The following is a 26,929-nucleotide window of genomic DNA, read 5'->3' on the forward strand; positions in this document are numbered from 1 at the left end:
AACAACATTACTGGAGGAAAATGTAGCATTGCAATTATTATAATTAATGTGAGAACAGCCAGCTCATCAATTTTTCTACAATTTGTCATGGCTTTGAAGATAATGCACAGACTATTCAGTGAGGTTCTTTTTTATTGTTTCTCGTGGTACAGTTGTATTCTGACCTGGCTGAACTTTTATTTAAAGAGCTGGATATTTTAAATTCACAATGATTTCACTGTTATGATGTAGTTTCCAGTTCACATATTAGTATTGATCGCTTGTGTTACTGTATGTTCACCTCGTGTGTGCCGTAAAAGATTTATGGGCTGTCACTTTTATTATTTGTACTATAATTCCTGTTTGTAATGTTATGGAGACAGTACAGGGGTTGAAGTGAGATTCCCAGTGGCTTATCATTATTATACAGTGAATATACAATCTTCATGATTCATCATCATCATCATGATTCATCATCATCATCAGCCTGTGTTAGTCCACTGCAGGATCTCCAGTTTACGCTATCCTGTTTGAGATGATTCCGCTTCATCCCTGCAATCTTTCTAATATCATTACTCCATCTAACTCTGCCTCCAACTACTTTGTTTTCCATCCCTTGGTAACTAATCGGTTGCTCTTACTGCACGTTTGCAATGGCACAGTGAAGTACTACTGTGTGTAGTACTACTATCATACCCATGTTGATGAAGTGCTGTACCAGCAGTGTTCTCGGACATTGCTGCCTGATTTTGAAGTCAAGTCTTATGAAACTGCACAGCTAGTACAATTCTCTCTGCTAGTAACTTTGCATACTCAGTGGTACATGCTGGAACACAAGTAGCTGAATGTGCAATGTTTTTCCTATAGAATTTCGCATAAAATGATGATTTTTTGCTCACATCCAATGATGCCGACACCATAGTTTTTGTTAAACGAGCTCTTTAACACTATCACGTTAATATGAATAGTATTTTTTCCCACCTTTTTCTTATGTTCCCTGCGCAGATTAGTGAAGCAGGTTCATCCAGAGCTGAATTTGTTTGTTAGTAAGCATTCTAATTTTTGCAGTTGTGACCAATGAAGAATTTTTGTTTTCCATGTTTCTACATTTTCGTTCTATTTTCCATGTTTCTGAGGGTTTTATACTTGTCAAACCCCTCCCCCCCCCCTCCCAAAAATAAAACACATTCATGATCATCATCATCATCAACCTATTTACGTCCACTGCTGGACGAAAGCCATTTGCCATGATTTCAAGTTTACTCTGTCTATATACATATTCAAATATTATAGCACTTAACAACTCTGGAAAAAAAAAAGAACAGAATTGAAGAAACAGAGAGATGTTTTCATTTTAAATGCCGCCATATAGTGTCACGTTTTGTTCGTGTCTGTTCTGTATGTGCAGGAAGTTCTGCAGCCAACAGAACTCCAACCACATGTTCCACTAGAACGTCAGCGGGCCCTACGCATATTTTGCCGGGTGCGAGCACCCGTCGGAGGCATTTCAGTCAAGGAGCACCTCGAGGTCAACCTGGTGCCCATTACCATTGGCCTGACCTACGCCTTCACATACCGCATGCTGCGCTTCTTCTTCTCATCACGGGCTGCCGGAGGTAAACCCCCCTGAACTCGCACTGAAATAGGCACTTTGTTGTCCGTGCACGTGCATGAGCTTGAAGAGCATTTTATCTATCATTAAATGCATAATGGGCCGGTCAACAGAGTTTCTGCTCATCAGAATTTAGGCTGGCAAAACTAGTAGCATTTTGGTTCTTGCCTCGTGTCACCGTGAGAGTCTACAAGCTCTATCAAATTTAAATTCTACTACAAGTACTCGCAGCTGCTTCAAACATGCCTTGTAGCCATTTTCGCTGGCACAAACTGTGGCCAGCTCATTTTTTAGTAGCACTGAGGGTGTCTGTTCATGTACAGCACAAAAGATTTGAAAAGCAAGCAGTGGAGTGCACTCTTTTTGAAAGCCTAGCAAAAGGGAAAAGGAAGAAAGATGTACTACAACCAACTCCAAAGAACACTTCCTGGGGAAAATCACCATTGATTGCACATCTTCCCACATGCATTTCACTAGACTAAGCATCAACAATGAACTTTGTTATGCCCCTTTCAGTTGCCACACGTGTGTGGGTTCAAAACCACAATATCAGCAGATGTTCATGTTTCATTCCTTGTATCAAATACAATCATTAAGGGGACCGGCAACTGATTTTTCTTAACCCATTTTTTTACGGAGCTGCATAAATCACACGTCGTAGTGTTTCTAGCTGCAGTAGTTGATCCCCAAGACACGCAGTTATTTTACCAGCACTGTTTTTCTATCTGAAAGGCTCTCAATACAGATTTACATTTCCTCTAGCAACGCTGCGAATTGATAGCGATGCCACCAGCCCTTATTGCGATTTGTGAAAGTTAGCGTCAGTCTGATTTCGCAGTAGTTCCTGTCACTCTGCTTAACCATTTTATTATAAGTTTTCCAACTATTTTTAAAAATAACAAGCTGTTGCAATGGGTGGGTTTGGCGTATTTGTACCTACCCTGTATTTGTACTGCGTTGTGTGCGCCTGCGCCCAAGGTTACCTGTGCCTGTGACATGAGAGGCTTGTCCCGGCATCGTTACTCTCTCGATACACGAGCCAAGCCGAATCGCCAAAATCCTCACTATGCACATGCCCGGCCATGCTGAGTAGCAGTGCACGTCATTTCTGAGACGAAGTGGAGGTAGAAAAACTGCTATGTCGCTCCGAAATATTAGCAATCTGGAAACTGCTTGCACGGTAGCATGAGCACTCTGTAAAGCTGCTCAAGACCCACTGACGAGCATGGGATTATTACATCATGCGAAGCCAGCGCCACTTCAATGCATACTACTAATGCAAGCCTATAGGTATATTTTTATAGAGTAATATATTTTCATACAATGAAACCAACAATATTTCAATACTAACAAAAAGTTGTCAACTGCGTACAGCAATCGACAATCACTTGGCTAGGTACATCGATCGTTCGTGTTTTTGCTGCCAGAGGTGCTACAGACTACGTTTTGCAACTTTCAAAGAAGAAACGAAACTATAACTCCACCTCTCACAAAAAAACAGGGTTGGTTTGAGTCGATGTGACGGGCGATCTTTCCGTCAGTGGAGTCGTCTCATTTCATGTTCTGGGCAGTTGCCGGTCCCTTTGAAGCCTATAGTCTCAGCATGTTTTGTATTGTTGCACAGACAAGTCCGATGATCATCTCGATGAGGAGCCAAAGCCTGCACCACCTCCTCCAAGCCACACAAGAAGAGGTCGCAAGTCGCAGCCTAGTCTGGCATCATCCAGCCGAGACGATGTTGAGAAAATGAAGGTATTAGTGACAAGTACAAATTCACTTATTTTTCCTGGCTACTTGCTGTTCTGAATTCAACAAGTTTAAAGACCAATAATAAAAAGCACCAAAGAGAAGTACTGCATCAAGCTAAGCACTGATCTGCCGCGGCAGTCTAGCGATTTGAAGAAAACGCTGAATGAAACTTCGAGCTTAGAATAACAGTGAGCTGAGTTGGTAGGTGTTCATGTTGAAGACTGGGCGTGGAAACATGTACACAAGAGAAAAGTAGAGACAACAAAAATGCCGTTTGTGTTTTCTTGACTTTTCTCTTGTGTCTATGTTTTCATGCCCAGTCTGTTAACATGAAACATAGAATTATGCAAATGAAATTTTGTTCCTGCAATTAATCCTGTATTCAATGCGTAAAACTGCAAATTTTTTCAGCAATGCTTTTGAATAAAAGCAAGTGCATTGAAACTACCAGGAAACAAAACAGTGTAAACGCATGTCTTAAGACTCAAAGAAGAGGTATTCAGTCCTGTTTTTGTCTTAAAAATATTTGTTCTAGAAATGAAATTATTGCCGTACCATGAGCTGTTTCATAAAGCGAGCAAATGTCTCTAATAAATGTAACTGAAACAAGTAAAATTAGAATACCACTACTCGAAAAAGTACCTTTTTTCCGTTTCGCTATATTGTTTTTTTCTGCACCAAGGCATATGCTCCCATACGTGCCAGATTTATTGAAACCTTGACGCTAGCTTGCTCGTTTTGCACAGGTATTTTTTTTCCCTGTCTATAGGCAAATGTATCATTGTTCAACAAAAATGTGGGACAGGAGTTGAATGTAACAAGTTATGTTTAGGAGTTGAATCCGGAAGGCACCAAACTAAGTAAGGGTTCTCCAACGTGCAGGAGCGTGCTGAGAAGAACCAGACGTTTGTGTACGTAAAGGTTCCTGAAGTGCCACTGCGCCTGAGCTATAAAGGCGAGAAGGAGAAAAACCTGGAGGATCTGCATGACTGCTCGTTGGTGCTTCCGACCCTGGAGTTGCACAATCGCACTTGCACTTGGCTCGACCTGCTTATGGTGGTCAAGAACACTGCACGCAAGGTCCTTCTATCACAGGTGAGTGGGCCAGTTGAACAGTTTGTAAAGGGCTTCACAAAGCAGCAAGTTGAACATATAAGCAAAATATTTGCTAATCCTTGATTTAGGTGTGTGGTATTGGCACCCGCACGTTGATATTTGCAAGCGCTGCTCACAAATGTCATCATGTAGTGCAAGATCGGGACACCAATGTTTACATACATTGCCAGGGAATTTTATAAGAAATTCTGTGACTTGCGATTACTGGCTGACTGGTACTGCTCACTGCTGTATAGCAACCACATCATTGTCTTTGGCGAAAGTGCAAAGTAGCATGAAGGCAGCTCAGACCTATTTGTTTAAACTGTACTTTCTGGCTCTAATTTAACATGTTTTTTTTTAAATACCATTCAAACATTTTCATCTCATAGGCAATCAAGCAGAAGTTACAAATCAAGAGTCACCAGGCACAGGGCAGTGCCTCTGAAGACACCAGCCAGCCGCAGGAAGAGGACAAAGCTCGACTGTTACTGGGTGCAAAGCTACTGGTTAGTATGAGTAGAAGTTGTAGCATCTGAAGATGGGAAGTTGCGTAGAGGTGTGGGTGTTCGTGAGTCAGTTCGATCAAGGGGTTAGCAGCTGGCACTCTGCTCTTGTGTGTTGTCTGCAAAGGCCGGGTAAGCCGGTGTTGCTAGTAGCTTTGTGTGCGGCGTCTTCCTGCGCACCTAATGCTGACGGTCACATTATCATATTCGGAGACGTTTTGAAGCGAGAGGCAATGCGATGACTAGGCTTGTGCGAATATAGAACGGACTTATTTGTCATGACCAAACCAACCTGCAAAATATATTTTAAAAATTGAAACAAGGCCTGTGCTAATGCCATTCTTTTTTGCTCAAGGGAAGTGGAAACAACCTTGTTGAACAGTAGCAGAATTTGACTTCTGGTACAATGCAAATGATAACCTGTAAAATATGTTGTTTTAAAGTTTACTATACTTAGAGCATATAAGCCAGAATAACAAGCTTTTAAACTAATAAAATGGGCATGATGAATTTATGTGAGACTAATATGTTCATTGTACTTTGAAGGGAGACTACGCAATAATGTGGATTTTTCCTGGATAGGTGTTTTCATGGCTTAGCACCCCTTTACTGCAGTGAAACCACCTTTACAAGGATGATATACGAATTAATGTGCATTTAGTCATTCGTTTCGAATACTTCAAACTTTTCAGTAATTTATATTCCAATCAAAACAAAATTGAGTACTGTACTGTTAGTTCAAATGTTCAAAGCCTTTGAATATTTGCACAAGCCTAGGGATAACATTTTCACGAAATTATGTAGGCAACATAGCTTTTGTTCGAAATGACCATAATGCGGTTCTGAGAATTCAAATTTATGGCAGTGCTTTTATTTTAGTATACTGTACTTACTCGAATGTAACAAGTTTTTTTTTCATATTTTCACTATTTAAAGTTTACCCTCGTGTTATAATAGATTAAATGCAGTACACTATTTTGTGGGACTATCCATAGATTTGAATTCAAATATTTTTATTTATATTGAGATTTTACTGTAGCTCACTGTTAAATTGGTGTCTGTATTATGCTGGCAAGCAGGAGGCTTATTTTCAGCTATCATGGCCACACTCTTACAGGCACAGAAAGATAAAATGCACATGTGTGGTGTCGTCTTAGTACAGCAAACACCTAGCTGGTAGGCAAAGGAACGCTTTCTACAGAAAGCAATGCGATGGACAGCAGTGATGATGGCGCACATAATTCAGATGTGTCATACTAGTACCTTTTTTTCTTAAGTCTGTGCTATCATTTTCTGCTGGAAACATCTACTTGCGATGTACATTGTTTTAGGGCAGAAAAACACTATTAACTTCGCTGGTAATGAGGCCTGGGCAGTGTAGCTGTAATACTTATATAGTGCAGTAAAACATGACTGGTATAATGCGTTACACTGGCATTTGCGCACTAAAAATGGCCCAGATGATTATTGCACGGATATGCTGCATTTTGAAATTGGACAGTGGCCTTTTTAAGTCTGTAACACCATTTTTTAGAACTCGAGTAAGTCACACTTCCACAGATGCTCCAAAAAGTATGGCCGCATAAAAAAATTTAAATTTTTTTTTAAGCTTGTGCTGTTCACTCATAATGCATCAGTTGCACTAAAGCAATAACACAACTGCTGCTAGTCTGTGGCACAGTGTCGATGAAGGAAACTCCCTGGATAAGTGATATTTGTCCATGGCACAGTTAAGATTAGCGAATTTAGTGCAACACTCCAGTCACATTGCATTTATTTTGATGCAGGGTGGACCAGAAAAAAGCACCAGGAGGGGATTCTTCAAATGAACATGACCATTCTCTAGGCTGGTCTATGCAAGGACTCCGTGCATAGTTCTCAAGCTGCCAACGCACCGACCGTGTGCCATTCCATTTGTACATACATACATACATACATCAATGTGATACATGCTCACGTTGTACTTGACGGTAAAAGACCAACCGGTACACATTTTACGAGAATGTTTGCAGAAAAGAAAACTGCATGCTTGGCATGTTTTAACGATATTTAATTTAGAAACATTGTGATTTTTTAACTGTCTGCGCTATACCTTTATATAAATGCTCACTGCAATAAGTTGCAGTGCAGCAGCTGTGCACTGCAAATATTTGCACTATTTCTGTTCTAGCAGCATATGGCCATCCTTGAGACAAAAAAAAAGTGCTACATGCCACATATGCGTAGCTGCACAGATTAGTGCAAAGCATATGCTGTACTTTGACATTCCTTTTGGTTTATGCAGATTCTTTATCTCTACCGTGCAGTATGCTTACCATATATGGTTACAATATAGACAATCCTGCACTCTGTAGATATAATTTGTTCTTGTTGACTGTTTATGAACAAATATGGTGTCTACTTTGTGAAGCTTAATTCGCTGGAATATGTATAAGGGCATGCTTGACACACAAGAAAGCTATCTTGTACTACTTTAGAAACTCTGCAGGAGCCTAGCCTGCTTACTTGCTGTCTTTGCTGTACACATTTGTGCATTTCTCAAGATCTAAGTCATTCAAAATGAAACCATTATGCATATGTGTGCATGTAGACTGCAGTACTTGTATTTGTTGCTAGGCTACTAGTTTATTTCAATTCAGTTTCTTAGTACAGCAAGCTGTCGTATGGTTGAAAAACAATAAAGGATAGTTTGCAAGACCTCTGCGATATTTATGTGCTCGTGGTTATGTATGGCCACGTTGGACTGGAAGTGTAACCCTTGTACTTCTTTTTGGCCTTGAGGCCTGTGACGATAGTCGATGTTCCCGGGTAGGCATTTACTCCGCCAAAGAAAGTGTCTGTCTCAGGGTTGAAGCGAACATAGTTGGGGATCACATGGAGATTTTTGGGCAGCTGATCCTTGCGCTGGACAAGGGATTCGTAAGGGGACAGTCCTTCAACAGGTGTGGAGAAGTACTCCACTACATCATCAAGGCACTTCACATTCATCAACTCCGAGCTTGGGATGTCGTGGCCAAATTCACTGATGCACCTCGTCAGCAACTACGGAAAAGCACACAAAAAAAGGACACTCTAAGCAAGTTCAAGCAAATGACATAAGTACAGAGGCAAAAAGGTAAGTCGAGCACAATGCATGAGCGTTTAAAAAAATCATTTGATGCACTTGGTACTAGAAAACTAAGGGCACTTTAAAGCTCCTTTCGCATAACTATTGGTCCTTGCAAACGCTAAAGGGCTTACTGCAAAGCCTTCTGAAAAGATCAATCTTGCAAAAGTACATAATACACCTAAACAAACCGGGGCTGCTACGCAGACTGGGCGAACTAAACTGACGTACCCTAAACTTAAGCAGGGGCTCGTTGATGGGTGTCTGAAGCCACGAGCTGTCGGCCTTTTGTCCAAGCACTTCTTCGTAGACGACCTTAACTTTGTCTTCCACATCTTCAGCTGGCTTGTACGGCTTCATAGGCCGGCAGAATCTGCGTACGAAGCAAAGTGAAATTGCCGTTCCCAAGATTCCAGACGTGCAATCGTTAAACGTACCCTCGATCCTTCAGCGAATGCAACGCTGAGCGTGCCAAGGCTTTTGACGGCAGCCCGTTCTCATCTTCTCGAATAGGAATCACCTGTCTAAATCTTCTTGCAGTGCATGCGGCACATGACGTTGAAAGTTCAGCCTGAAACCCAAAGACGAGAGGCACCGAAACAAATTAAATGTAGCCACCCTCGCGCAACACATGTTGGTCGTGCAACGTAGTAGGCAATCTTCGCTTCGATTGTGGTCGAAAACGTGATTAGGTTGCGTTAGCGACTCACCTTTTGCTTAAATAAATTTATTGGAAATACAAAACGTGACCTCCGTGTGAGGGCTGCCATTTTAACTCTACAATCAACAAACTCTCAAAATGATGATGATGATGATAACTTAAATTTATTGTGTTTACTAAAACTAGTAGTGCAACTGACGTTATAAACTTGATTAATACCCTAAACTTTATAATTTCAGCTTAAGTTTTACTAAGATGTTTAGCGGTGACTCTTACAAGGGCAAAAAGTACGAGTTAAAATGCACGGGTTTTAGTTTCGGTACTGTTGAAACCATCGCGGTTGCTTTGAGGTTCGTGACAAATGGTTCAGTGACACGACCTCCTCTATAAACTATAAATTTCTATAAAGTTTTTAGAGGAGGTCATGTTCAGTGGTGACAAACATGAGCTTACTCACCTTACAGATCGGCCAGTGTGGCAATCAGCTGGATTTTGAGTTCTTTAACGTTTTGGCGCAAGACGTAGGTGTTGGTGAGCCCGAGTCGCGCCGTGACAACGAGTACTACAGCGCGTCGGCAGAGAGGTGAGTGACCTATCAACGCTCAACGCAGTCCTGTTCTTTTTGGCAGCACCAGTGTCGCTGGATTATAATTTCTCTTCGCAGGTTTTTCACTGTTGACCCCCGAGGTGGCCTTATTGCTAGTGCCGTCCTGGTTGACACGGAAAGAAAGGTTAGCTAATCTATATCTGTGGTGCAAGCATAGATGATAGACGTGCACACTAGGGGTTGGGGTCGCAAGGGCAGTCCCGTATATTGGCATAATCGGAAAGGGGGGGCTGTGACTAGGGAGAATAGGGGGGTGGGGGGTGCCAGGTTAACTTTATACATAGATATAACAAGGAGAGGGGCGACAAATCTTCGCCCCCCCCCCCCCCACGGTGGAAACCAGGTGCTCACGCCTACGAGTGCAAATGTTGAAATGCGACTATTTCGAAAACATCTAACTAGCTAGTTGTGTTCGTGCTCTCGTGTATTCTTATTCTGTGCATACAGACTTATATCAAATTCCGCAGCCTTTGTTACTGTAAATCGTGACTCCCGTTACCTAGGGGTTATGAAACTCTTGGATAGGAGCTAACGCCTTAGGATGCTGTGTATGCTGGGGCAATGGCTGGGCTAAAAATCCATGGAACATGCTTTAAAGTTCTTGGAAGTTGTGTAAAATCCTTGTGGTACTTGAAATCGTAAAAAGTTGACAGCATCAATAGCTTCAACCCGAATGTTGGTATTTACGAAAAGCTGACATTTTTGGACCTGGCTTGACTTGATGTTCAGGGATTCAGCGATGGAAGGCAGATGGAAGGTGGTTTGGCGCCATATTGCTTGGTGCAAATGTTACTGCTTGTCATCGTCATAAAAGAGTGCACATAAGCGAATGCAAAAAACAAGGAAAAAGCAATGACACGGGTACTGCACATCATTCTCGAGTGTTATTGTGTTTTGGTCCCATTGAGATGTGGCTATCACACATGTAATTTAAGGACGTCAGCACCATGCATTGCACCAAGCAACGCACGGCGTTTCAGCGAGCATGCCAATGATGGGTAGTATGCAGATTTGTCTAATCTTCGTACTTCTGGATCCATGTGTGTTCGTGTGGCTTGGAGATGTTTTTTCACGAAACAAAAATCAGCAAATGTTCAGCGGTCATGCTTCACTACCTTATGTTTTTAGGCTTACCATTTCAAATCGGGTCACAATGTTTAAAAGGGTTCGTTCTTTTCTTCGAAACAAAACTGAAGCACAGTAATAAACAAGGCCACATGTGCGATTTGCCCCCCACAAGTACGAAGACTAGGCAAATCCGTGAACTACCCATCATGCCCATGGTCACTGAACGATTGCAGCACCAGAGTCTCCTCTAGGTAATTTTAGGAAACTCTATGGCTATGAACAATGAAAATGAAATAGATGTTTTTAAAACGCAGATGGGTAATCGAGAAAACGCTTCACTTGGGGCGGCAGCATGTTTCCTAGTGTGTCCCACTGAGAGGAAAAACATAAGAGAGGAGCTAAAGGGCAAATGGGCTCTACAAGGCTGAATGGGTTCTACAAGTATAATAAATACTATCAACTTTTTATTGAAGAAATCATTAGCATATTAATTTCCCAAATGCACGGGTACTTCTTTCAAAATGTTTTGCTTTAGTACACTGGTAAGACTGCCTGATGATTGCTGCTATTCTTGCTGAAATAAACGTGCACTTACATATTACAAGTACATTTTATGAATGTAATTCAAAAAAGGATAACCGAAATGCTGACCTTCTCTCCCAAAAAGTGCTTCATTTTCTTGGCATCGCAGGCCGTCGGCAGAGTGTTGAAGGATGCCTGCTACAGCGACAAGTGGCACTACGCCAGTGGAGCAGCTTACACCAGTTCACAGGGTGCTGTAACAACTGGGCACTGGGTTATTTCGAACAAGCTCAGAAAGGCATGGACGAGATCTGCAACCTTGTGAGGCACCACGCCGAGCGACGGGACTGGCTGGAGGGCTTCCTGCCCATTTTTTCTCTTGGTGGCAAGACAGGCAGCGGTTTGGGAACCAAACTCATAGAGACGCCGAGAGACAACTATCCAAAGACTCCTGTTGTAACAGCGGTGAGTAGATGCACTATATGTCAATACTTGTGCTGTATAATAAGTATACTTTTTTAAAGGTGAACAGAGATCTGTTGAAGGGGTTCACCTTTTATACGGAAACATTGGGTCAGTTCATAGTTTTTAATTTTAGCATTAGAAGATTTAGACTAAAAGTGGCTGGAGAATTTATTTCATTCCTATGAATAAGTATACTACAGTTCAGTACAACATTAAAAGGCAGCAAAATTTCATTCTCAAAGGTAGATGAATATCTGGCACCATAAGTCATGAGCCGGCCATGAGGCTCCTAGCTCGTGATCCAGCTCCTGACTTGCTTGGTTGCAGGGGCAGTTGATCACACTTCTGCAATCTAGGGGAATCCTCTAGTGCCATCTTAAATTGTATCCTACTTTCAGTCCTTGGTTGAATAAAATTGTTAACCTTATTTTTTCCCTAGGACAGTTTCCAGAAAAGGCTACACCTGGCCATCCTTCATTCAACAATTGGAGTAAGACTGGGCTCAATGCAGGGCGATCTTTTCTTTATTAGCTTTTCCATTGATGTTGCATACATTCAAGCCAGCCCCTTATGAAATGCCACAGGGCCTTTAACCCTTTACTGCCTGGTGTCGCGAATTCGTGACATACCAGAAAACTTTGAGCAAGCAAGTCATGGAGTGAATGCCGCCTTTAATGCCGGCTGTCAAGTACTCACGAGGAACGTGCCTTTCAGCATGAAAAATCTAGAGCTATGTTGTGTAATGTATTGTATGCTAGAACCGATTATTTCATAGCTGATGGTGGAGAGTGCTAACTTCTTCGTTCTTTCTCGCCTGGCTGATGCGAGTTCTATCTTCAATGATTTTTTTTTACTTGGTGTGTACGCGCTCAATACGTGGCACACGACATGTTGCGTAGGTCTGAAGCACATTTTTCATTGCAAGGTCCTTGCTTATAGGGCACGTAGAGAATTCGCTACATACATAAAACTATGCATTCAAGGCGCATTTTAGATAATTTAAGTGTGGAATCGTTCAAAGATTGCTATTGAACATCTGAAAGTGAAAACAATTTTTATTTTCTTCAGAGGTTTCTAGGCTTGTGCGATTAGTGAATTTTAGATTCGAAGCGAATAGTGATTTTGATCGAATAACTTCGAATCGAATTCGAATAGTATGTATGACATATAAAAAAAAGGGAATATTTATCATGACCTAACTAACCTGCACAATATTTCTTTTGAATTGAAATAGGAGCTCTATGCAAATGCCATTTTTTTTTTCGTTCAATGGAAGTCGAAACAACCTTGAGTAGTAGTTTGGGTAGGATGCGAGTGATAAGATACTTAACATTTTAAAATTTATTATACTTGGAGCATATAAGCCGTCATAACAAGCTTAATAAAATGAAGAATTGCTTTGAAGGTAACATGTTCCTTTAAAGGGGCCCTGCAACACTTTTTCAAGTAGCCATAGAGCCAGTAAATATGCTTGTTGCCTCACAAATTTGCCGCCGCAAAGTTTCTAGAATCAGTCCAGCACAAGTGGAGTTCCGAAAATTTGTCGCACACTTTAATTGCATTCTCTCTTCTCGTCCCAACGGAATAGCCGGAAGCTAAGCAGGGAGGAATGGCATGGCGAAATAAAAATACGTCACACGCACCTCGTGACCTTGAGCGCCTTTAATTTTTTTATTCGAATACGCGGCTTTTCAGTACGATCACGCACGTACTCATGGATAAGTGGCGGCCTTCCACGGCAGCCCAGGCAACGACAAGCGTGCCATGCTCAAATCAGCCAATGGCTGTGTCCAGAGCCCTATATTCCTTCTTGGCTGTGACAAGTCATTGTTAAGCTTGTAGTGTCACTTGCCGAGGGAAGAAAGCAATTTTTTGCTTTGAAAAATCATTGTGAATTACAGGCCACATACTGCGTAATTACAGGCCACGGTAGCCTCGACTACCGATCGGCAGCGTTTTCTGATTATGCTCAGTAAGTGTTGCAGGGCCCATCTAAATTGGAGGGAGGACTTTGCATCAAAGCGAATTTTCTTTAGATAGGTGCTTTCACGGCTTAGCACCGCTATATTGCAGTGAAACCACTTTTACAAGCGGTTACATGCGGATTAATATACACTTATTCGTTCATTGCAAATACTTCGGAAATATTTGATAATTTAAATTTAGATCGAAGCGAATTCGAATACTCAACTATTTGTTCAAATATTCGAAGCATTCAAATATTCGCACAAGTCTAGCGGTTTCATAATTCAGGCATCAAAGGATTAAGTGGAAGAAAAGAAATTAAGTTATGGCAACTGTCCATCATAGTTTCCAAAAGACTGTGAGATAGCTTTTGCATTACATGATATTCTCCTCTATAATTCACTCGCAATCACCCTTAATTTTAAATGTGCAACCACCCGGCACACTAACTTGGTATTTGCCTAAAAACAGCATTTCTGCTTGTTGAATTCCTTGAGTGGGAAAATTCAAATTATGCAAATACTAAGGACTCTCCTAGCCTTCTCTATGAAGGAAACAGATCTTTTTCTAGTGCCTTTTATACTCGGATTTCCTTCACTGATTTGTATGTGCATACTTTTTTGTTATTTAATGTGTAGAATTTGTTTTTCTGCCTCTCCTGAATGCTGCATTTGCAGCTTGCAATCGGCTCTATGTCACTGGCAGCAGGTGCTCTTAGTGCAGTATATCTTATGTATAGTATCTGATGAAAGATTATACAGCATAAATAAAAGGTAAGCAAAGGCATGAAAAAGGCGCAAAACTTCAATAGACCTTTCTGCTAACCATGTTATTGATGGGGATGCTGCAATTTTAACCGCGACAGAGAAGGACCTACCTTTACCACTGCTCTTCGAATCTTTGTGCCTCCAACTAACAAAACACACAATCAACCGAACTCGAGATATTGCGTGCGTGCATGAACCTCTGCCTTGCAGCACCTCACCTTTTCGTAATCACGTCTCTTTCATGCTCATATTCAGTGCGAGCTGAAAACCCACAACAGCCTTTAAACATCAATTTTATTTTATTTTATTTTATTCAATCTTGAACCTGAGTGTTTTCTTTCAACAGATTTTACAAGGTTGTTTTTCTGCATGAGCATCCATTAGTAATTAGCTCCATGCAATATAGCAGTCAACTCCCTTTTGTCTTGCTTTGTTACATTCATGTATAAGTGTTCATTGTTTTGCTTGTGCAGGCACAGTGCATGTCACACTATATGTAGTATTACATATATTAAATATAGGTACTATAAGCTAATTTTCAAGTGATGCGTCTCTTGCTCAGGGACCTTCTCTAGGCTCTGCTCTGAAACATATTTAAAGTGCATTATTTTAAGCATGCTAAACGGTAAATGTTCATCCAGGTGGTGTGGCCGTTCAAGTCTGGAGAAGTGGCAGTGCAGGCGTACAACGTGCTGCTGTCTCTGGCACATTTGCAAGATTGTGCAGATGCCCTGCTTGTATTAAGCAATGACTCTCTGCACCGAGTAGTCACCCAGCGGTGGGCACTTCGTAGCACCTTCCTGGTCGAGATGAATGCATTGGCTGCCAGACACTTGGCTTGCCTGCTTCAACCCAGCCAAGCCAAGTATGGACCATTCAAATGCCTTGGCAAGATTTATTAAGTGCTTCTGTCAGCTAATTGATGTGTGTCTTGAGGGGAGACAAGGGTCTTAAAAAGAAGTTTTTTATTTATTACCCTACCGTCATGAAAATTACTGTGCGTTCGTACCATTGAATACATGTTTGAAATCTGCAAAAGAATTTCAAATATCTCATTTAGAAAAGAGTAATGACAAATTTCCACATTAAATTAGGTAATTTCTTACGGGTTGTTATGGTAACTCACAATAACAAAAGTAAGTTTTCAAAGCTACATATTTCCTCTAAAAGGTTCATCCCACAGGTTAAAGCAAACTAATTGTCAAATCAGCTATTTCTTTGATGAGGAATAATTTTGAACTTAGAAGGTAAAATTGAGCTTCCAATAATTAGCTGGTATTTATCTTATAATTACGATTATATCAAGGTTCAGAGAAAAGAAAAGCTTTAACCTGTATTCAAGTACTGTGGAAAAGAATGGTACCAAGTTTGTTTATATATAGGTTATTCACAGAAACTTGCTCAAAACTTCTGTAAGGCAGATTCACTTCACAAAAATAACAATGTCGAGAAAATTGTTTCTAGTTTTAAAAAAATTTGTAATTTCATATATTAAGCTTTTAACAAAAAGAAATGTTATTTTGCCATAATATAAAGTTTTTCCAAAACATACTTTCGACTACAAATACTTCAGATTACAATTTTCACGAGTCAGCATTTTTTACAATTTTGTGTTATTTTAAGACCCTCATCCCCCCCTTAAGTTGTTGCCTTGTAGATATATGAGTAACATAATGTACGTATCTACTGCAGCTTCATGTTCCTTCCTGTCAGTTGAGCCTGTGGACAACTCTCTGCAGAGGCACACAGGCATGACTGGCCTTGGGACAGTGCAGTGGCCATAGATGTAATGCGTAACTTGTTACAGCAGGGTGTAAGCAGGTCACATGCTTGCACAGCAGAATGTAGTTCTAAATGTAATTGCCTAGACGTTCACAAGCTTGATACAGCTGTGCTTGTATGGCACGTAGGAGGCCACAGCAGTGCATGATATGTTTATTCTACTTAGCATATACATCCGGTTGCTTTAATTGTTGTATCTGTAACTATTGTTAACTGTGGTTATAAATCAACATGGATGCACCCATAAAGACGCAGCCACCAATTTCGATCCGAACTTACGCTTGTTACTTGCCCACTGTCGTGACAGCATTTAATAAATTATGAAATTGGCTATGGCTTTGTGCGATATCATGCTGAAAGTAAAGCATCAAATATATTTTTTTAATTATTCAGATCATTGTTCACATGAGAAATTCAAGGTTCGCAAAACTTCAGGACACAAACATGAAGCAAATACAAAAAAGCGTATGTTTGGAACTTCCGGGTCACGCACTGTACTATGACAATGTTATAAATCCAAGGTGGAGAGAATCCCCTTTGATGGGTGCCGCCTTGTCGTCTTTTTCCAGCAGTGCCATCTGCTTGCTATGAGTTGTCCGTGCGCGTGTAGATACCATTAAAACGCCGAGTAGGTGATAGGGTTTGGATGAAGACATATTGAGCAGCGTTGCCCGTAGTCATGTTCTAGGGTCTCCAAGACCGCAGTGCCAATAGTGCCATCCTTGTTTAATTGCACTAACCAGCTGCAGAAAATAGTTTATACACACTTTTGCATTTTATTCACTGCAAGAAGTAATTTCAGGCCTCATTTTCACCAAACATTTAAAGCAGTATTTGTTAAATAAAGATGAGACAGTTAAACAAAAGCAGTTACCTTTCTTTTCCGCAATACAATAATTTTGGCATTGAGCGTTAATCACTGGCTGCCAATTGCCACCAAGTTACACTAAAGTTTGCTCAGTTGTTGGTTAATATTCAAGCTTTTTCTCTGAATGTTTGCAGGAGACATTGCTACTGATCTGGGATGTTTTGGATCTCTGAAGCAAGTGAGTCTGCTGCAGGTGCCCCAGGAGCCACCTGCAATGACGGCCTTCAGCTGTAGCTCCTGGCAGGGTCTGGTGCGGGCGCTCCGCAAGATGCAGAGGTGCCACAGTGCTACTGATGAAGGTTAGTACTGTCACCCTTATAGCTTGTTAGGCCTGCTGAGTATACTCATATGCTATAAAGTAAGTCTGTAATAGAGTGCTCACTACTGGGAATGTTCAAATATATGATAAATTTGAATATTCAAACGATTATTACCGTATTAGAAGTCGCTTCGTCACGAATTTCAGTTATTCAAAATGAACAAATAGTCATAGACTGCATGTAATTTCCCCTGTAAGGGTGGTTTTGCTGTAGGATAAGAATTCTATGCCATGAAAACACCTACACAGAAAAAATGTGCACTCACTTTAACGTTAAATTAACAGATTACCCTTGCATCGATTGTGTTTAAAAATTAAAAGCCTATTATACCGGCGTATTTGCACTAAGCATAAGCAATTTTAAAATTAAATGTATTTTGCCAGTTATCACTAGCATCTTACTGAAATTCAGATCCTACTTCCACATCACTATGTACCAAAGAAGTGACATTCACACGTGCTTTTTTCCCGATATTTAAAAAATATTGTTTGGGTTGATTGGGCCACGGCAAATGTGCTCATTTTGCTTCAAAGTATGTGATTGAACTATTTGATTCGAAATTATTCGATCTAACCACTATTCGCTTCTAATTTTATTAAAAGCTAAAGTTTACTACTGTTTGCACATCCCTACTAGTAACAACTGTACGTAATTGGGCCCTGCCACAGTGGTCTAGTGGCTAAGGTACTTAGCTGCTGACCCGCAGGTCCCGGAATCGAATGCCAGCTGCTGCGGATGCATTTTCGGTGGAGACGAAAGTGCTGCAGGCCCATGTGCTCAGATTCGGGTACACGTTAAAGAATTCCATGTGGTCGAAATTTCCGGAGCCCTCCCCCTACGACGTCTCTTGTAATCACATGGTGGTTTTGGGACGTTAAACCCCACAGATCAATCAATATAATTTATTTAATTGAACAGAGAAACCAACAAACTTGAGTATAAAAGAGGTTTCACTGGCATCTATTGTGCTGAAAAAATAAAGGTGTATAAACTATTTCTTGAAGGGGCCCTGCAACACTTTTTGAGCATAGTGAGAAAATGTTGCCGAAAGGTAGTATAGGCTCCCGACAACACCGAGTCAAATATTATAGCGCAGCACGCAGCCTTGAATTCACAATAAATTTTCAAAGTCAGCTAAAAATTGCTTTCTCTTCTCTAGACAAATCACGCAATAAGCCCAAGAGTCACTCGTAATAAGCCTATCTATCAGCCATTGGCTCATTTGAACATACCGCGCTCAGTCGTTACAGAGATCGCGGCGGGAGGCTGTCACTTGTCCACGCATGTGCGCGTGGTCACACTGAAAAAGCAACGTATTCAAAGCAAAAAAAAAAAAAAGAAAAAGTGCTCAAGGTCGCAAAGCATGCGTGACGTTTTTTTTGTTTGCCCCTACCATCCCTCCCTGCTTAGCTTCCAGCGCTTTCGTCAGGACGAGAGATGAAAGAATGTGATTGCCGCATGTGACATTTCTTTGTAACTCCGCGAGTACTAGATGGATTCTTAAAATTTTTGTGGCGAGTTTGTGATGCAGTACACTTTTCTAGTGAATTAATCCTATGGTTACTAAAACAGTGTTTCAGGGCCCCTTTTAGTGTATTCTTTCTCTCCTTTCTCTCTGCAGCCATGGGCACTGAAAACAGGCCTCCCACATTTGTTGCCTCACTGGCTGTTGGACGGGGTGAAGGGCTGTCAGCCCTCAACGCCACTGACCTTGCCCCTCGCCGTGCACCTTTCGTGGAAGAAGGTCGTGAGTTTAATGTATGGATGAATCCTCACAAATTTATGGGTTCCACTCGTACCCTGTTGCTGGCTAGCAACAGTGATGCCTGTGTTCCTGAGTTGGACTTGTTAGTAAGTCGAGCATGGACTGCAGGCCGAGGACATGTACGATGCATTTGTGCGAGTTGAACAAGCCATTTCTTGCTACAAACAACTGTCTCAATAACAAAGTCAGAAGTTGAGTCTGCTGGTACATGTGCAAACTCAACATGCTGAAAACTTGGCGAGGTGAAATAACAAAAATATGATCTCCAGCAGTCTTCCAGAAAATGTGTGAATACCATCAAAAGAAATCAACTTTCTTAGGTGGAAGAATATCATAAGGTAAGTTTCTTCTTCATTTAACTTTCTGCATTGGTTTTCTGGCAGTTTTTTATCATGTAGAGGTATCTCTCGTAACCACCCACTGAAAGTGCGCCAGTTCGCTGCTAGAATTAGCATTTTTAAATATTCATTTTTTTTCGCAATCAATAGAGCAGTGGAAAAAACTACGTCAAAAAATTGTAGCCGCGTCCAGAGAAACATTTACCATTGCGCTTCGTAGTCACTTTTTTTGGTAGCCTGATTTCACTTTCGTTTGTTCCTTCTAGCGGTCTACGGTTAAATTTGTTTGGTTTTTTTTTTGCTTTTTTGTCTTCTTTTTCTGATCTCTGCTGGCTTGCGTGTGTGTGTTTACACATATTTTGCTGTGTATTTTCCTTCACGTCAATTCTGCATTTTTCTTTCTTATTTTATTTATTGTTCTTAAATGGATTACTTTTTGTATATGTATTTTAAATGTTATCTCCCTCCTGCAATAATGCCCCATGTGGGATCCTGTAGGTATGGTAAATAAATAAATAAATAAATAGGAGCTAAGTTAGTTCTAGCCTCCTTTTGTATAGTACTCACTTCAACTATATAAAATATTAAAAAAATCACCTACCTTAAAAGCATTGTGTGGGGCTTTAGCAATAACACTTTTCTCCGTGAACATCTTGTCATTTGCTATTCAATGTCTCGTGTTTGCACCTTTAACTTGTTTCTTATGTACTAGCTCCTTAGTTAGGTGAAACCAGGTAGAGTCGTAAAGAGCATAAAATGTGTAAAAACATGTCACTACTATATCTTTTTTTTTTCTGAACATACTTAACCATCCTTTATTTTTTACTTGTATCTATAAATTATATTTAGTATCAAGCTATATAACCAAAGGTAAGTTTTCTACAGTTTCATGTTCCATTCGACACAAATTTCAGACATTCAGCTTATGGTTATAGTTGCAACATCACTTCAAAAAAAGTTTGGTGATGACTGCATAATGGTGTGATTTAGTAGTCTGAATGCATTATTTTTAAGGCAAAAGCCTGATACGTCACACAACCATAAAATGTCCAACAAAGTTGGTGGCAATAAAAATGGTTGTAAAAAAAGATAATAAATAGTGCAGGTGTGGCTCGAGGTGCAGAAGCTACATGCAGACTTGGCCTTAGTGAAAAGTAAGCAAGGCAATATAAAAGCGTCAAATACTTTTCTATAAAAGCAGTTGAATTTTAAAGTATGTAGATTCATCTGTAAACTTTTGTGTGCCCCTTCCAACACTTCCCATGTTTGTTTTAACATGCAGGGTGAGTAGTGACAGCAAAATGAAACTGAAAAAAATGCAAACGGACACACTAACGAGGGGCTAAAATTTTTTGCCTCTATTCGTCTTAGGATTAGAAGGGACCCTATGCATTCCACATGCCATGTGCTTTCTAGCACTGGTACACTTCCGTACCTTATTTCTTTTCGCTGTGTAACCAGTGTAACATTATCAGTTTGACTACTTGAGAAAAGCGTTGGTAATGTATTTTGTGTCCCTTTAGCGTAAATTCTGTTCTAAAAAGCCGTTAGTTATGCTTTTTTGACCTAGAATTTTGTGCATGATGTCTGCTTTTTTAGTAATGCCTTAGCAGCATGTGTAGACACTTGTTTCCCACCACAGCACCTAGAAGTGCACTTCGTTTCACATTCTAGAACTCTCTTCTACTCAACATTCTGTGCAAAAAAGGGAATGCAATGCCAGCAGTTAAAAAAAGTCGCATTGTTTTATTTCATGGTCTGATCTCATGCATTTGGCACCTGCTTTGAGTGGTCCACACTGGAGATGATTCTCAGAAGACTTCTCGTTCTACTAATGATTAAGGATAATTATTGAAGGGCAGTACCTTCTTTCATCAAATGCTGATGTTTGTGTGTTTAAAAAAGATGTTTCAAGTCAAGATTAATTTTGAAAGCAAGGTTTAGCCATTCATTTGGGAGCTATTGTGGTTATAGGTTGAATCGAAATTTCCTACACACACGGTACTAATTAACCTGCACTGAATACATCTTCTTCATACAGAATGCAGAATTGCCGTTGGAATGCTGGAATCGCCGTTATACTTTCATTCAGTAGAGTGTATAAGATGTACAGTGCTCACGAATTTAGACACTGCACTATAACCTCAAACTTAAAAACTGGTATGTGCAAGTACTAGAGATAACTGTGTCATGTTGCTGTGAAGCCAGCCACTTGAGGTTGGCTCTGATGCAAGTGCTAAGGTAAAAATTACACCAGATATGCCATCAACTGAAGACTAGAAACAAGAATTGTGCATTACGTAGTCTTCAGTTCTTTCATTTCAATTGGTGAACAAAGCACAGAATAGAAGCTGGGGATAATATTCTGCATATGTTCAAAATAGAGTGTAGACATTGATGGGCTTGTAGATGAGTTTTTCTTTTTTTTTTATTTCTCACAATGCACAAGTTTCCAATACAAATCTGCAAGGAATAAACCGTTTCACAAGATGAAGACACATTCATAAGTTGCTTGGTTAAAATATAAAAGGCACATCATATCTGTTTGTTCGTAGCATATGCAAAGCATACATCATTGAAAAAGAAATTCCACAACCATTTGTTTCTCTGCAGTGGTGCACAGCAGTTGACCTAAGCGGGCTGTTGGCGTTTTGTTTCCTAGTTATCTTGGTAGCATTTTTTTTTAATGTACTACAAATGTGAACTTAAGATGAGTCTTGAACTTTGCATTTTTCAAAGTGTCTGCCCTGTGTTCAGTCAACCATGTTACTTTATCCTGTCCATTGACTAACAACAGGAATCCACGTACAGCATAAATTGTGTCCTCCATTTTTCTTGATTTCTCTATTACTAAAACACTGTTGAGCACATTATGAAAACTCTAGAGGTTCTGTGACATTGACCTGTCACTCTGACATAAAATAGTATTTTCCTTTAGTGTACCCTAGAGTAAATTTTTGTATTCAAATAGAAAGATGTTTGTGTTCATAGTGGCACATAATTTTTTTTTTCTTTTTTTCAAGACTGCCTCAAATTCAAAAGTGAAGGAGCTTCCTAAAAACTTTAAGTTGTCATGCGACTGCTGTATGTTTAGTCTTTAATGCATTGATTTTCAGATTCTCCGTGCCTTATAAGCCAAAATCAAAGCATTCTGTGCATGTGCACGAATATTCATACTGTTAGCGACGGATCTATGAGCCATAAATATTATCTTAACCTCGATTTGTCTACTAAATTGTCTGATCATCAAAGGCAATAAATGTTGTACAGTTTTACAGCTCTTAAAGAAAAAGAGTTGTGTTTGTTTACTTTCCTAGTTTGCAGCCACGAAACAAGGGATACTCTCATAAAGCCATAAGTGTGACTTTTTATCCTCGTAAGTTCTTTCCTTAGTGTCTAACATTACAAACCATAACATACCTAATATTGTGCTCTGAATGAGCACTGTTTTGTCCACAAGTATGAAATAAGGGAGGCTACCTTGGTCCCTGAAAAAATGTACCAAACAGAGTGATAATTTAGGGCATTACAATGGCACATCTTCAGCTGTGTAGCCTGCTCTCCAAATTGTTCCCAGTAGCTATGGTGTAACGTTACGTTTTCATGGCTTCATATGAGCAATTGACCACCCTTCCCTGGGTTCATACAGTTACTTCAGCTCCTCTTGTTTCATGGTCACTTCACTGACTGCCTGTAAAATTGGCTGACTAGAAAAGGTAGCATCGCTCACACTTTGTCTTCTTGGTTTCATGCTGTCATTTTATATCTTCTTGTGCATTTGCTATGATTCGTTCAAAATTTTTTAGGCAAACGATTCATACTCTTTTAATCATCAAAATAAAATGTATATACACACGACTTATTTACAAAAATGTTGTATATATTGTAATAAATGAAACTAAATGTACACACACGTATAAAAAGTGCCTAAAACAACACACATTTTTGGATGTGCATAACATATCTGACAATGCAGAATAAACAAGATATATCCTAAAAGCGTGTAGCAAGAAGGCCAAGCAGTCCAGTAACAGCACGAGTGAGGCACCCTTATTTTGAAGCTGTGGTAGTTAATGCGTTAATTTTTAAAAGTTTGGTGAAACAATCATTAAAGAAGGCTTCGTAGTGCTCGTGCCGACGATCTAAGATGTCACAACACGAATACACCATTGCCTATGTTCAGTTAATCTAGAAGATATAAAATATCATTTTTGGCAGCCAAGCACGTAGGATACACTGCACTGACCATATTGACATATCACCAAAACAGTTTTTCTACTAGTTTCACACATGGCGCAAAAGTTTAGGACGGGTAGCAATTGCAAGGCATAAAGCACTGAGGCACTGCAGCATTGTGAAATGGCACCATACAGGAGATGCATCTATTATTCTATTTTGCAAGCACAACAGTGGAATGCAAACACCATAAATGTTGGCTAACACGCATGTAGTACTTCGGCATCTTGTGCATCGTGCACTTTCGCAAATAAACTCAAAACAAGGTTAGAGGAAAGAGGCCATTTAGTAGACATTAAAAGTGCTTGCACAAAACACATTGATGTTTGGTGTGCTTGCTTCTCATGACCATATCCCATGAAGTTTTGCATAAATGAAGCAGCTGGGGCCACTTGAATGGTTCCTCTACCACCCCTCTTGGTTGGTAAAAAAATTCATACAGCGGAAAGCAGATGCTGCTGTAAACAGCTCAGTCAAATCTTGCAGCCGTGTATGGCAAGAAGCGTTTGTTTGTGAGCAGAGCACAAAGTTGACCCTTTCTCAAGTGCCCTCTCTTCTTACAGAGGCCCATGCTCTCTCTTGGAGGGCTTGTTGCCATGGGGTGGCATCACTTGCCGGGCACCAGGCTCTACAGTGCGCTAAAATTACACATTAGCAACACTAGTGTGCATCAGAATCGCATAATAAGTGAGTGATCACATGTAAAAATGCACACGACATAGTAGCTTTTCCCTCCCTTATCATCCCGCCCTGCCTAGCCTTCAGATTGCTCATCAAGATAAAAAAAAGAGAGAAAGCACTTAAAGGGTCCAACCAATCCCTGCATCTCCACTTACACTTGATAGATCTGAAAAAAATTTTTTAATGTTCAATTTGTGAGGCAATAAACTTTGATAATGAGGTCAACTGATCATTTACTTGGAAAAGTGCTTCAGGGTCTTGTTAGAAGGCAGTCCATCCTGAGACAGCATCGGTAGTGTATGAATTACCTCCATAGCTCTATTATGAGGTTGGTTTTTATCTTTGAAGTGGTAGATGTGTTTTCACTAACTACACTAGAGTGCTTGTGTGTAGTATCAAGGAGCAAGCTTCTACCAGAATGTGTTTGGAGTCTCATGTGTTGTGATATCTAGACAGTTAATGTGCGTTGCAGGACAATCTTAGGACAGTCATTACAAGCACATTGCACCCATTAAGTATCCTAGTCCAGGTAAATGAGCAAAGGTTCAGTGCTGGTGCATTTTCTAAAAGCGAACATGTTAAAAATAGGACAAGATTATGAGTGATGGTGCACAGAAAGGTGCACTTATTGTTGTGGTGTGTGCTAACTAGGTCACCTTAATCATATTATCTCTTCAAGTAGCCCTAACTAGCTCATCTAATATTGTCGCTGATTGTGTTTACATATTTCAGCACTATTCAGTTTGCACCACAGGCAAAATTTTTCTTGGGACATTTCTGGCCTTTCAATATTATATATCTGAAAAATATTGACCTTTTATCACAGAGGTACCGCACTGTACCTCATATCAGTATGAGTTTTTACATTGTTTATGCTTAGATGCATTAAGGTGAATGTAGAACATTCAGCTGTCTTTCTCTGTATGAAATGGCACATACGAGCTTTCCACAACTGCGTGTCTAGTGGTCTGCATTTGATATCAAATATGTAAAAATAAGTTGCTCCTATTAATGATCTGTATTTGAACAGTTTAACTGTAGTAGTGTCACACAATTGAGCCTAAAAACGTTTCGGCGTCATCCTACTGGACTGTCAATTACAAAAACAAGTTTCCGTTTTAGCCATTGAATATTTCCGAAAAGGCCCGTTTTCGTTTAGTTGCATTTCTGTTCAAAGAGCATGATGTCCAACTTGAAGGCGTTCATCGTAATCATGAGCATTTTGTTGTAACTTAGGATAACTGCATAGTGCTAACACTGGCTCTTGCAGTATTCCTGAGTTGACAACGTTGTGTCCATCGTTCATCCCAACTGTTGCATGTTATAATTTACCATGTCTACTCAAAAGTATTTTCTGCAGTTTATGTGCAAAATAGTAGCTTTACATATTATAAAAAGCAATATTGATTACCAAAATACATGAAAAAGCATCACATCAGTAGACATGAAAAGATTGAAAAACACAGCTGAATGAAATAAATAATGCAAATGGCACACATTTCTTATATCACACTGGAAACAACGCACTTGGAACGTCTCGTAGCACAAAAGTGCATCGCAACAGGCATTTACAGCCGCCGCACTCCTGATGATGCTATCTTGAAGCAAAGGCACACTGAAACAATGACGATGAATTCTAAGAAGTAATTAAACTATCTAAACGGCTTCATTCAAAATGTGACCTACATTTGGCTAGGAGCTGTGGTGCTCATAAAGACAAAGATCTATTTTACTTTATTCATTCAGGGCTTAGGGGCACTCATGAGACCGTACTCTCGTGCTTGACATTTTCTCATCTGGCTTAGATTATATCAAGATGGTTGCAATACTTCCTTTTTTAATTTCCCAGACCTTCTGCTAGAGTGAGAATGGTGAAGCAAATGGTAATGAGTATTTGATGCACACACACTGAATATACTAGTCTACCAATTACATCAGTGGAGATAGACGAAAATTTTTACTCTCCTGTGTAGAGGGCAGGCACATTGTCGATGTGTGCATTGTTTAGTGGCAGTCTTTAATGAGGTAGCCCTTATAAGAAACGGGAAGTCATTAAGATTCGCTCCAGTGCTTTTGCATCAAGAACAGAGTAGGCAATCGCAGGCTCATCACACAAGTACCTTGCATATGAAAATGCATCGTGTGTATATTGTGAGGTGCCAGCTGTGTAAGCCTTGTTTTATCAATTTTTGTCGCTACTGATATAGCATCTTCTACAAGATTTTGTAGAGTATTTGACAAGGATTCGCAAACATTCCGTACGTGCATACACTCTTAGTTGGATTTTTTTTTCTCTCAGCTGGTGCAACTGTAACAGTTAAACGAATTCTAAGCCCTTCACGAAAATTGAGTACAGATGATCAAGAGTTCCTTTGCCCAGCTGGAAACCACTTGCACAAAAGAATCAAGTAGAGCTAGCAGCTGTACCTGTGCATATTTGCTTTCACCATGGCTGCAGCCAGCACCTACACCAGAAGAATGCTGACACACTACCCTCATTGTCCACCATGTCAAGAGGGTGCCATTAGTTATATCCAGACCCTTATAACTAGTGGTCATGATCAAGATCTTTGCCCAAGGGCCAATGTGAGGGCAGTAACGAGTATAAGAAGAGGGGTTGAGACCAGTGTAAACACCGCATTGCTGCTCAGGGCACTGTGCTCATCTGCATAAGAGGCCTTGGCCACGGGACAGCCAAACCACTCGCCGACGTGTTGCGTCCTGTTGTATATGTGCATGCGACGGTCATTGAACCGCCAGAACTTCTGTCCCTTGAAGAAGTATGTCTGGCCTGCGTGGAGATATGCTAGCATTACCTACACAGTTACAATAAATTA

General features: G+C 40.3%; 4 protein-coding genes across 7 annotated transcripts in view; 2 read left to right on the forward strand and 2 right to left on the reverse strand.

The window, feature by feature from the left end:
* hob (bridge-like lipid transfer protein family member hobbit) overlaps nt 1–6,962 on the forward strand; it is an 86,168-nt gene extending 79,206 nt beyond the window's left edge. The window contains exons 44-48 of the mRNA XM_037433008.2: nt 1,388–1,595; nt 3,216–3,343; nt 4,223–4,435; nt 4,828–4,944; nt 6,729–6,962. Coding sequence (XP_037288905.2) covers nt 1,388–1,595; nt 3,216–3,343; nt 4,223–4,435; nt 4,828–4,944; nt 6,729–6,770 — 708 coding nt within the window. The 3' untranslated portion in view covers nt 6,771–6,962. The remainder of the gene's footprint in view (nt 1–1,387; nt 1,596–3,215; nt 3,344–4,222; nt 4,436–4,827; nt 4,945–6,728) is intronic.
* Nucleotides 6,963–7,516: 554 nt separating this feature from the next.
* On the reverse strand, nt 7,517–8,893 carry LOC119181774 (mitochondrial ribosomal protein L50). The gene is made up of 4 exons (XM_037433019.2): nt 8,758–8,893; nt 8,485–8,618; nt 8,279–8,420; nt 7,517–7,983 (listed from the first exon to the last, which is right to left on the reverse strand). Exons 1-4 carry the CDS (start codon nt 8,815–8,817, stop codon nt 7,651–7,653), a joined length of 669 nt encoding a protein of 222 aa, XP_037288916.1. The 5' UTR covers nt 8,818–8,893; the 3' UTR covers nt 7,517–7,650.
* Nucleotides 8,894–9,038: 145 nt separating this feature from the next.
* Nucleotides 9,039–22,031, forward strand: LOC119181749 (tubulin delta chain). 3 transcript variants are annotated; one of them, XM_075888936.1, is made up of 6 exons: nt 9,039–9,291; nt 9,373–9,439; nt 11,075–11,370; nt 14,744–14,967; nt 16,887–17,051; nt 18,694–22,031. In XM_075888936.1, the coding sequence occupies exons 3-5, from the start codon at nt 11,206–11,208 to the stop codon at nt 16,900–16,902; spliced, it is 405 nt and encodes a 134-aa protein (XP_075745051.1). In that variant the 5' UTR covers nt 9,039–9,291; nt 9,373–9,439; nt 11,075–11,205; the 3' UTR covers nt 16,903–17,051; nt 18,694–22,031. The 3 variants fall into 3 exon arrangements, with proteins under 3 accessions (XP_075745051.1, XP_075745049.1, XP_075745050.1); XM_075888934.1 differs by having other exon boundaries at nt 16,946–17,051; XM_075888935.1 differs by lacking the exon at nt 9,373–9,439 and having other exon boundaries at nt 16,946–17,051.
* LOC119181739 (matrix metalloproteinase-2) overlaps nt 21,586–26,929 on the reverse strand; it is a 255,390-nt gene continuing 250,046 nt past the window's right edge. For both annotated transcript variants that reach the window (XM_037432985.2, XM_075888933.1), the window contains exon 8: nt 21,586–26,883. In XM_037432985.2, the coding sequence (XP_037288882.2) occupies nt 26,654–26,883 (230 nt within the window). In that variant the 3' untranslated portion in view covers nt 21,586–26,653. The remainder of the gene's footprint in view (nt 26,884–26,929) is intronic.

The sequence above is a fragment of the Rhipicephalus microplus genome, chromosome 3, assembly GCF_043290135.1.
Source record: "Rhipicephalus microplus isolate Deutch F79 chromosome 3, USDA_Rmic, whole genome shotgun sequence".
Classification (NCBI taxonomy): Eukaryota; Metazoa; Arthropoda; class Arachnida; order Ixodida; family Ixodidae; genus Rhipicephalus; species Rhipicephalus microplus.